The 11,853-nt window shown below is 35.0% G+C and overlaps 2 protein-coding genes and 1 long non-coding RNA gene across 3 annotated transcripts; 1 reads left to right on the top strand and 2 right to left on the bottom strand.

The window, feature by feature from the left end:
• The first annotated feature begins 62 nt into the window (after nt 1-62).
• On the top strand, nt 63-4,574 carry LOC105347412 (inosine triphosphate pyrophosphatase). Its single transcript, XM_011456483.4, has 4 exons — nt 63-121; nt 3,185-3,307; nt 3,607-3,799; nt 4,095-4,574. Exons 1-4 carry the CDS (start codon nt 89-91, stop codon nt 4,373-4,375), a joined length of 630 nt encoding a protein of 209 aa, XP_011454785.2. The 5' UTR covers nt 63-88; the 3' UTR covers nt 4,376-4,574.
• LOC117684144 (uncharacterized) lies at nt 938-2,244 on the bottom strand. Its single transcript, XR_004598011.2, has 3 exons — nt 1,944-2,244; nt 1,611-1,746; nt 938-1,445 (listed from the first exon to the last, which is right to left on the bottom strand). It is a non-coding gene; the product is annotated as an uncharacterized lncRNA (long non-coding RNA).
• Nucleotides 4,575-5,419: 845 nt separating the features above from the next.
• On the bottom strand, nt 5,420-9,051 carry LOC105347413 (annexin A4). Its single transcript, XM_066066516.1, has 8 exons — nt 8,972-9,051; nt 7,426-7,504; nt 7,239-7,333; nt 6,922-7,035; nt 6,726-6,816; nt 6,418-6,566; nt 5,736-5,913; nt 5,420-5,574 (listed from the first exon to the last, which is right to left on the bottom strand). The coding sequence occupies exons 1-8, from the start codon at nt 8,990-8,992 to the stop codon at nt 5,435-5,437; spliced, it is 867 nt and encodes a 288-aa protein (XP_065922588.1). The 5' UTR covers nt 8,993-9,051; the 3' UTR covers nt 5,420-5,434.
• Nucleotides 9,052-11,853: the final 2,802 nt, after the last annotated feature.

Genomic DNA, 11,853 nt, shown 5'->3' with positions numbered 1-11,853 from the left:
ATTGGTGTAAAACTAAATTTTTTCAGAGATAAAAAAGATGATAATACGAAAATTCCACTAAAAATATCTATAAATCGAAAGTAAACACATGTGGGCTCGTATTGTGGTTTCGAAGTATTTCGTAAGTCTATGATTTTTTTTTAAGTTTTACTTTTATTTGATACGATTCAGATGTAAATGCTGAATATATACACATGCAAATTTCCCTGGTCTACATATAGCCAATACAACGATTACAATATATATCAGGGACCTTACTTAAATCCATATTAAGGGACCTGGTGGGGGGGGGGGGGGGGGGGCAAATTGTCAAGAAACGTTGACATAGCTATAGCTGATCATAACTCATAAATTGGCACCAATACACAGGTAGGTATACAAACCCTTTGATTTTGTTACACTCGATTGCACAACCAAAACAATGTGGCCAATGTGTAGTATTTTTACATTCAATACATTGTCTAAGATTTTGCACTTTTAATTCCTTGTTTAATGTATTGGCTGTATGTTTGATGATATTTTTATACTGCCATGGAATAAGTGAATAAAATGTTATAATTTTATTGCGATTGAATAACATGGTGATGTAAAATGTACGTCAGGTGAAACCTGAACAGCAAATACCTAACATATTGAAGTGTGAAGAGGTCTAGCTTATACATGTATTATTATAGAGGTTGTATAGGGATAGCAGTGATAAAAGTGATATATGCCAAACTATGCCAAACTTTGCCCTTTATGAGTAGTGTTAATTAATTGAATGTATTTTTTTGAATATGTTCAGCACTAAATAACTTCTATATTAATCCACATGAAAAAACAAATACACACAGTTTCAAAATTTATTGTTGAGCAAGTAAACATAATATTTATTTGTAAAATGTTAGCGTTTTATTTAAAATCATTCCTACAAGACATAAAAATACAAAGTGGGAATTCAATTTTGTTGTCTATCATTTTGGAAAAATCTATATCTTGCTAGAACATCCTGTCAACACACAACACACTGGATTTGGATTAACATTCATTAAGTTCTATGACTGAAGTTTTAAAAAAATGATGAATATTTTTTTTTTGGCCCAGTAAGTGAAAAGCATACATGCCAATTTTACTTTTGAAAATCTCCATGGGGGATTTTACGCGCGACAACATTTTCTTAGAAGGAATTTTCGCGGACTTTTGTCGTGTAATTGCTTTGCATAAACAGTTGAACTCTTAGAAATTCATTTGTTTTCTTATCTGTTTATCATTTATCCTTAATTGTTTATCAATCAATCTCCTCTTTCAAATGAAATCAAGAATAAAGTACATAGCTTTATTTTCATATAATAGACCAATCTTTAAAATCTCAACAAACAATAAATAGTATGGTATAGCAGCACAAAAAGCACTACCGGTAAGTTCTGCAATGAAGTTGGCAAACAGCACCTCTGCTCTTGTGACATCTACAAAATAAAATGATTAATTAAATTAAATATGAAAAAGCATTTATGGGTCAAGTTGCTATATAAAGTTATTCAAGAAAGTATTTATAATTGTTCCTGACGTGAAAATTTATTAAAGATATTATATATTAACTTTAAAAAATTAATAAAAGGAAATTTAGTTACAATTTTATCTTGCTCCAATTTTGATTTCACAAAGAAGTTGATAGCTGCAGGTGTTGATTTCTGGGATTTGATGCTGGCCTGATGGATGGCTGTTTTCATGTGCTTTGTAACATCATTCATTCCACCATGGTCTACCCTAAAATCCCACCCAAAAAAAATAATTTTTGTTAATCATAAAGTTGAACATATCTATTTTTCTTCTAAATAATGTATTGGCTGTCAATCTGTCCTAGTGTCATGTGTACACAATAGAATGTACCCTGTCAATTTTATGACCTCCTACCATATAGTCAATAAATATATTCAATTGTACTATATGTAAGTTAAACATACCTATTGCACGGCAATATACATAGTTGTCATCCAATTACGATCCCGATAGCCATCCCAAAAACCGGGAATCTGCCTCCAACTTGCTGAGATATCGGGATAAAAGTTTCATTTTCATTGGTGGTGTAACCCCCCATACTTGTCGAAGTTTGTATAAAAATTGTGGCATTTTGCAATCCATACCGATACTTCCCAATCAATTACTATCAAAACATGCTCCTCATTAGGTTTGCAAACACCCAGACACATGTAGTCTACAGGTAATTACACCAATTCACACATCCAGATATACACACACGCGATACAGGTAAACAACAATGGCGGTCATAATCCCGCTTTTTGATTGGTTAGTGTAGACAAGCAGTGCGGGATTTAAAACTTTTGATGGAAATCGGAACTTCTTGTCGTAAAACGGGTTGGATTTTTTGAGAATCGGGATTTCGGGGGATTTTGGCAATCCCGATTGGGATATCGAGATTTGTATTTTTGACCATGTGAAATCGGGAGAATCCCGCAAAAATCGGTATAGCTGGCATGTATGGAAAAGGATAATGACTTAGTTGTTCATTTTCAGTAAAAATATGAAAATTAAGTTATTTCCCATTGGAAATTTATTAAAATAAAATAAAAATACCTGTCTTGCAGCATCACATCTTGAATTTTATGGCATGGGAAACTAACCATAATTATTAATATTATTTTTTGTTATATACAAAACATGAAGACCTATTTGTTTCTTTGCAACAAGCTTTGCTCTAGTTTTGATTAGGAATTAATGAAGACCTAGAATTAAGAATAGATTATATATATTACACATATACAGGTATCTAAGTGTGGAAATCACACAATGTTGACCATCAGCCAGAATTGATGCATTTAGTGTTGGCTAAGTAGGAATAATCTATACTGTGGTTTCATCAATATTCGTTGAATACCAATTTTCATGGATTTCGTTGTTTAGTTGATCCACGAAATTAAATGTTCATCGAAGTGCAATTTCTATTAACATTTTGTATTGATATGGTCATTGGCCATGAATTTACCTATCCTTGAAACTGTGATTTTCACTTCATCCACGAAAATTGATACCCTTGAATATTAATGAAACCACATTATTAAATGCTATTTCTTCTCCCTTTGACTCAATGCAATTTGTAGTTTCCATTTCATGTTAATTGAGCAATTTACACTTTATGGAGACTTTAGTTTGGAATGAAATTATATAATTCTTTATTTAATTTTAGCAAAGAGTTTTCAGTTCTGAGGCAAAAATGCAGGAAGAGTTAAAAGAAATTGTTCTATGTACAGGGAATAAAAATAAACTAAAGGAATTCATGCAAATACTAGGACCAGACTTTCCTTACAAGGTAATTGAAACTGAAAATTTATCTTCTTTTCCATCTGTACAGACTACTTAATGTGTTATAATTGGGGTTTTTTTATTCTTGAGTTTTTATTTTGCATTAAAAGGTGATCCTTCAGAGTTTCTAAATGAAATAATAGAAATTATTTCTTGAAGATAAAAATGTAAAGGTTTCTTATTTAAGAAATGAGTATTATACAGTGTAGAATTTTTTGCAAAGCTAGTGTCTTTTACTGAACTAACATAACATTTTTTTTTTAAATTAGGATTGTTAATAAACTTTATTTTTTAAATCCTGTTCAGATCACTAATGTCGATGTTGACTTGCCGGAATTTCAAGGAGAACCCGAGGAAGTGGCCACAGAGAAATGTAAGCTGGCGGCCGAGCGGTTGAAGTGTCCAGTAGTGACCGAGGATACCAGTCTCTGCTTCAATGCTTTAGGTGGACTCCCGGGTCCCTACATCAAATGGTTCCTTAAAAAGCTAGGACCAGAAGGTATATGTACTAGCTTGCCAAAAAATATCCGTTTCTCTTGATAATATCAGACTTCTGACTTTGTCAGTGTTTATTGATAAAAAATTCATTCAATGCTTTTTGCCATCTTTGTTAGTCAAGATGCACTTTTTTCACAATATGAGTGGGACTACAAAGTATGTAGTGATGCACACGTTCATCAGTTGGTAGGTTTCTAACACAGAACTTTATTTAATTTGCTTTTAAACTTCCTCACAACAATTTAATTTGTTTTTTTAAACAGTTTTGTTTTTCTAATGACTGGAATATTTTACAGGTCTACACAAGATGCTTAGTGGCTTCGAGGATAAGTCAGCTACAGCAATGTGTATTTTAGCCTACAGCTCAGGTGAAAAAGACTCTGAGGTGAAATTATTCTGTGGGAAAACCCCTGGGGAGATTGTGGCGCCCAGGGGACCCAATGATTTTGGCTGGGACCCATGCTTTCAACCTGATGGTTTTAAACAGACCTATGCAGAGATGCCAAAAGAAACAAAAAACACTATTTCACACAGATACAAAGCTGTTGAACTCTTTAAGAAGAATTTCCAAAAGTAATGATCATACCAAATGTAGACAATACAGGAAATCTTTGTGAAAAAGAAAATATCAGAAAATGGGTTTATTCTGTGCTGAAGAAGAAAGCAACCACTTTTGTAACTCTTTTGTATAATATAAAAGTTGACATTTCTTGTTTCTATGTCAAAATGTCAATTTATCTCTGTTCAGAAAAAAAAACTTTGCAAATTATCAAGAATCTCAGACTTCTTAATTTGTATTTTTTTGGGACCACAACATCAAGACTTTATTCTGGATATAATATTAATCCAGTCATGTAGATGTTTTATTCATTTTAATCAAAGTTCTAAATAACTCAATTGCCAAGGAGGCAAGAAGGAAGGCAGGTTGTTACATCCAGAAAGTGCTTTTGATTGTAGCTGTGAATCTGTAAAACTCTTCTTAGCTTCAAGAACAATAATTTTCGAAAATAGAATGTTTGTCACAAATACTGGCACAACAACGATCTTTCAAGAACCACATTGCATAACAAACCTGGAACCAGAATGATGGAATCAATGAACAATACAGTTGTTTTTATCTCAGATTCTGAGAATAACAAGCCATTGATTTAGTTCTCTGTACATTTCCAGCAATCTTTTAGAAATTCACTGACCCGCAAGATTTCATTCCTATACAGTGAATGCATAAATATGTATTTGGATCTTTCCATTTTAATTTTGGAAATCAAATACAACAGTTGCAGACCTGCATTATTTCTTGCATTCTCGTAACATTTGAAAAATAAAAAAAAATCTACGTTTGACATTTTCTTCATTCTGAAATGAGCCTTTCACAGTTCCGAGACCAACGCTACAGCATGTACTATGTTATATCTTTCAAAAACCAAATGTTCAGAAAAGGCAATTCCAACCAGTCATGAACTAATAAAGGGTTTGTTTAGAACCCAGGAAGCCCAGCGTGCTCAGTATAAATGGTCAGTGCAGAGCAAAAAACGATGCAATTCCTTGTAGGTCAATCTACAATAAATGGCATTTGATTAACCCATATGTTGTCTATTTTCTCTATAATATGACAACGACTATAGAGTGCAGAACTTTAACTCGCAACCCCCTTTTCCAGTACCTCGCAACGCGAGACGATGAGCTGCATCAGACGTTCGTCGTTGGTGCCGATACCTTTGATACACTTGTTGATACACTCCGCGTAGTAATCCATGGGGTCCTTAATATATCTTACTGCAAGTGAGAGCGAGAGCAACGTAATGTAAACAATGAATATAACAAGAAACCCTACAGTCTCTTTTACTCATCAACTATTTCCAACTGAAAACGTATGGAGGACAGGTTAACGATTGAAAATCGCAAAAAGGTAATTAAAAATGCAGACAAGCCCATACCGACTGCCAGAAAGGCTTTGCACAGGTTTCCACTGGTTTCATCTTTGATGGCTCCTTCTATGTCCATCTGGCTGATATTTTTGTATTGTTCAAACACTGCTTTGAGATGGGGAGGACTGCGGGACGCTAGGATTGCGTTAAACACCGAGGTGTTGGTCCCTATCTTGTTCTCCCCCGCCTGCAGTAACCAAAGACAAAAAACACCACAGGTTTACTTATGGTACAGGTGAATTAATGTATAGTGAAACGACTTAAAGTATAATTGATCTAACGTGCTTTGCACTTCTTTATTATATGGTTGCTATCCGATCAAATCCCATTTACACTGTATTTGATATAACCTAGGTATAAAATATTCTAGGATCATGATTAGAACCAATTTCACATCTAACTGTGTTGTATTTATTTCTTCAAATATCATTTCAAATCTGATGGAGCGCATGAAGAAGTCTGTGTCGCTTTAATAACATCCACGGCGAGAAAATCAACTCCCAAAATATGCGGCTCTCCATGAAAAGGTCGTGTGACAAACCGGCCCGCGATCCAAAATTTGCTGAAGTTTTTTATACAGACATATTAATAAATACAATTCGTATATTGTACTTCTGTCTTCATCATCAAGTATATCAGCGAAAACTGAATTTTATACTCTGTACTTTGTCAGTATCACCCAGTGGAGTACCTCGTAGAGATCTTTGGCGTCCTTTTGGACCTTGGCATCGTCCATTTCCTGCTCCTCGCTCCTGTTGGCCTGCAATAGGCTGATCAGTATGTGCTGGAAATGGCCGCTAGTGTCTTTCCTTACGTCATCCTCCAAGGACCTGTTGTAAACTGGAAAACCATACAACAATTTATATCAGTTAGTTTTGGTTTTTACACCTTGTATATGAATCAGTGTATTAAGAGACATTGTACATGTATGTGCTTTACGATTTCTTTACAGATACATGTACACTGTGTGTGTGTTTGTGAAATACATTTCAAACTTACATTTCTGATACTCCTCTTTAATAGATTGGATTTCACCATTTGTTTTGCTGCACAAGATTTCTATGAGCCGTCCTTCATCAGTACCAAGACCCTGTTTGGATGCAGTAAAACAAGTACTGTAATAATGAGCATAAGTTGTGAATAGTAGAAGATTTCAGATTGACAGGAGAACAAATGGAATTAACAGTTACAGTACCTCGATGGCCTGACGCAGACAGTAGGCATCAAACATACGACTCGGCATCAGCAGATACAGACACAGCTTCTCAAACAGCCCACTTAGGTCGCCTTTAATGTCCTCTACCAAATCCTACAGCATCAGAAACGAATGATATCATATAATTGGACAGGTATAGTATCACTTCGCCAAAGACAATACAAGTAGCATCATCGATCGCTTGCAGATAGACAATTCAAATACCGGTACAAGTACTAATAACAAACGTTTCAAATGTTTTATTCACTCTGTATATGGTTATTACAATTATTCAAAACTCTCTTGATCTGTTTTACCTGTCCAAACATGGTTTTGTACATCTTCTTGATTTCCTGTCGTTCATAGTTGATGTGTCCGGCTAACACCTCGATGATGGCGTTTTCGTCGGTTCCTACAATCACACTAAGCATCAACAAAGTGTTTGAACACATGATTTTGACAATCTTATTCCTTATTTGAGGGAGGATATCGTGAATGGCTTACCGAGTCCTTGTATGGCTTTGTGTAGACGATGGGAGGCGCTTTCTGGGTCATGGTTTCCTCCGGCTGGTTTGACTGTCCCCTTCAAAGGTAAGGAAAAAGAAAACCCCACAATTAATTTGGCACAGTTAGATACATAATACGATGTTCAGTAGACGTGATTTGCAATGGAATTAATATTTTGTTAGAACAATGACGCCATAACGATTCTTTAGTGTTACTTCTGGACAGTGCTTTGGCAATTGCAAAGGGTAACGGGATCCAAAATAACCTTCTGTTGCGACTTTTATCTCTTTGAAATATAAAGTTCTTTCTTGAAATTGTAAGGAATTCTGTTGATATAAAGATACGCAAACTGAAAAATTTCCATGTTCGATTTTTGGGTCGTAACGTCTGCTTTAATAAAATAATAAAGAAGTATCTTTTATTACAAGGTAGCGCATGTTTACAGTTAAAAGCCTCTAGTATGTGCAGTAATTTTATGTGATATTGAGTGTTATTTGAATAATGTGAATAAGAATAAAGCCAATATTGAAGCATAGACGTTCTTGACGTAAACATGTAGTCTTTGCCCGAGAAAAAAAAAACTGACTCTGATAAGATTTTCCCCAAAAGAGGGGGAAAAGCGCTACAACTATTAATTTTCAGAGGTAAACAAATTCAGCATAAAGCATCCCCTTCCGCAGTAACTGCCCTAAGATAGAATCTCCACTTATATTTTTATCTACCAAATTTGTGTTTGGTGAATAATTGTTTGTATTCTTAGGATGAAATCGGAAGTCTAACTATGAATAGACGGTTTGTATGGAAATATAATGACGTTAAGGAACTTTTTTTAACAATACAAATAATTTTTGTTTGCACGTTGAAGTTTTTGTTTCACACATGCAGTAAGCATATTTTAATTTCATGCAGCAAATATGTTCCCAATTTTCCCAATAGATTTTAACTTTGGTTGATCTTGCATATAGATGTTGAACATTGCTACCTTTTCCCGATATAGACAATTATTAGATGGGATAACGGCATAAACTGGACTGTGTCTGAGGATTAATCTTTTTTTTTCAGTTTTCTGTTTTAAAGTTATTCAATTTGTCTTGGGTCCAAAATCGTCGCTTACCACAGTCAATATGTACGATCGTCGGACTCCGGATCGTGACTTGAGACGATATGAGCCCATATGAGTCGATAGAATCTCCAGTATTAGAATTTAACTGGAGGTGTAAGGGGTATTTCTATGTCAGGCATATATTTCCGGAAAAAAATCTGATCCGGGTCTCCTAAGAGAGCGACAAAACCGGAGAAAGCCAATGCTTCAATACCGCTACATAGATTGTATAGCGTTGTTGTCATCGCCGTGCAGACGTGTGTTTGTAAACAAATATGACAGTGCGTTCATTTTGATTTTCTTTAATTCTAAACTAACATTTTTGATTGAGACCAACTAATGCCAATTATTTGAAATGTTGATGGCGGCGTAAAATTGATTAAACGACACTGATTTCTATTCAGAAACCTCATAAATTCACAAAAAATAATGATAACATACCTCAAAATACACAAGCGCCATGATACCTTACCGTGATCGATTTTATTTATTATGTATATAAGCCGTATGTGTAAGCTGTTTATTAAAGACCAGCAACCCGTAAAGGTTCCAGAGGATTTTAAATACAGTATAAGATGCGCCATCAATACAATTTTTTTTTATCTTCAATGGTAGAGAGAGAGGGGGCGGGGGGGGGGAGGGGACAGACAAAGGACAGAGGAATACAGACAGACGGACAAACACACGGACCGACAGACAGACAAACAGACGGACATACACAGATAGGCATCTAGAGCTGAAGTGCAACAATGTCTTTCGTCATTTTTAACAACAACAAAAATTAATTTAATAAAGGGAAATTGTCCCACAGAGGAATTTTTAATATACATTTTTGAAATCAAACACGGTGTGTTAACTGAAAGTAACAACAAAGTAACATCATACAAAAGGATTTGAATAAGATGAATTGAATTGTTTGAACACCATTTTCACTGCGTAAAGAACTGGCAAGATTTGGAACCCTTCCATCAACTTCATTAAATATGTCTCCTCTTACGGGATCAAAAGTCAGAGTATAAATGCTTTTTGCAGCGAATCCAACATTAAAACTTTCTGTAGAGCACTCGGGGAATATCCGTCTGCTCGGCACTTAAGCGCTAACGCTCCCAAATGTTGAGATTAATCCCAAACAATGAAATTACCGTCAATTTATGCTCGGCTTTAACACATGTTTTACCGCTGGCTTGAAGTTATTTAAAAAGTAGCAGAATATATAAACCATTACTTTAGATTTTGAAAACAGTGATGTCAAAAAGTGAACTGCTGCCATTAAGGGAACCTGGCCATGTAGTAGCGCGTTTTTCTGTGGGTAAGAGATGTGTGTGACCGCGGGGTGAGGGTTTTTTTTTATTGAGTGCCACAGGACTTAAAGAAAATGAAGAATCAGAATGGGAGAAGCAAGATGTGGGAAAGTGATGACCTATTGGCATGTCTTACGTAAGTAGACATTTCTTGTAGTATTGGACCAATACTACTAGAAAGTATAGATAGTTGGCCTATTAGACAATTTCTTGTCATAAGTAGACAATATCTCTGACCGAACACAACATTTCTTTTAATAATTAAACCATATTCCGTATTATAATAATAACGATATAAATATTACTATAGTACTGGAAATCCTTTATAAATAGATCTATATGTAAAAAAGATTTTAACATTATGTGCCTGCAATTAAAAGGAACTTATAAAACATAAATTGAGTGCTTCAGACTGGAATCCTTCATGTAAAACAGTTTTAAGATCTATATTCAAATAATATTGAAATTATATCAAATTACATGTAGATGGGCTTTGTTCGTGCTGAGTGCTAAAGGGTTTGGCGTCGGGATGGTACTTTCTCAGAGATGCATTGTTGACAACAAGTTACATGTTCCCATTTATTCTAATCGATTCAAAATTTAAAATCAAACCTTACTGAATTCGTACAGGTTTTTAAAGGATATATCAAGTGGTGTGTTAAATTCGTAACATTGTGGCAAATCTCTCTCTCTCTCTCTCTCTCTCTCTCTCTCTCTCTCTGAAATTTTCAAATTCATTGGAATTAATTGTTTTGCTATCGGGTCTTTATGAAATATGTACTTAGTACATATATCTAAATTGAGATTGTATCTTAAAAGAAAACAACTATTCGACAAGTTCCCTTAGTCTGAGCTTTTCAAGGGCTCTTCTTTGAAACTATGACACACAATTTCTACAGACTATATTTATACACGAAAAAGTGTCAATTCTAATAGACCCTTCAGGTTTTTAGTACGGGTGTCTAGCAAGAGGGCTCCACGGAAGGATCGTAGGTGGTTGCTGGCTACTCCACTTGTTTGGAGATCAACAGAAATATATCATAATTTTTAAACTCAACGGGCAGGATCCATTCACCCCCACCAAATTATAAGTAGGAAATTGTAAGAAGTTTGAATTATTTAAATATCAAGGACCCGTTTGCAGGTGCAATATTGTGACCAGTCTGTCCATCCGCCCGTCCTTCAGTCAGAATCTCTTTTTCGGTACGTCTGTTCTCCTCCCCTTGGAGTTTAAAAGTCTAACACAAGGTTAAGGTGCATAGCAGGCTCCTTGTCCGGATCATATAACCTATATTCTCTCCCTTTGACCAAATCTGACTTATACTTCACCTAAAGATTGCACCTTTGGGTACAAATTATGCAATGATTTTGAACAAAACTTCTAGGTCAAAGTTCAAGGTCATATCAGACCACTTTAATAAATGTGTTCGGGCCATATGTTATATCCACTTAGCCCTATCTAGTCCACCAAACAGCATTAATACTGTCTTTAAATGGGAACGTGAGTTTCCATTGTGTTTTTCGGATGGGGTAGGGGTAGTGAAAAAATGGCTGCAGGTCGGCTCAACGACATGTCCACCGGAATTTTCCCGTAGAGCTACAGACCTGCAGGTAATGGGAGAAATGCTTTAGGGAAAAGTTTTGAGAAATGAATTCAATATTTATATAGACGGGTCACAACATTATTATCAACATATAAAAGACACGCACTAACTCATCACATTTTATTTATTCTTCGATAGAATTTATTTTGGACAACAACATTACAGAGAACAAAAACAAGCTGTCTATGAAAGAACAATGAGATTTACGATTTCAATAACGGTGCAAGGCACAAATTCAAATTTCATTTACAATTTCTATAAAGAATGGCACGCATCATTAAGCTGTTTGCACAGTGAAAGGAAATGTATGGAAATATTCTTTCAGGTAATCAATTTCAACAGCCATAAAAACTTGTTCAATTTTTTCCCTTCTCTTTCTATTGAACACAATTATCGAGGGGAAAACATGCTTTAAAAT

The sequence above is a fragment of the Magallana gigas genome, chromosome 7 (assembly GCF_963853765.1).
Source record: "Magallana gigas chromosome 7, xbMagGiga1.1, whole genome shotgun sequence".
Classification (NCBI taxonomy): domain Eukaryota; kingdom Metazoa; phylum Mollusca; class Bivalvia; order Ostreida; family Ostreidae; genus Magallana; species Magallana gigas.
This window is presented reverse-complemented; position numbering and strand designations above follow the sequence as displayed.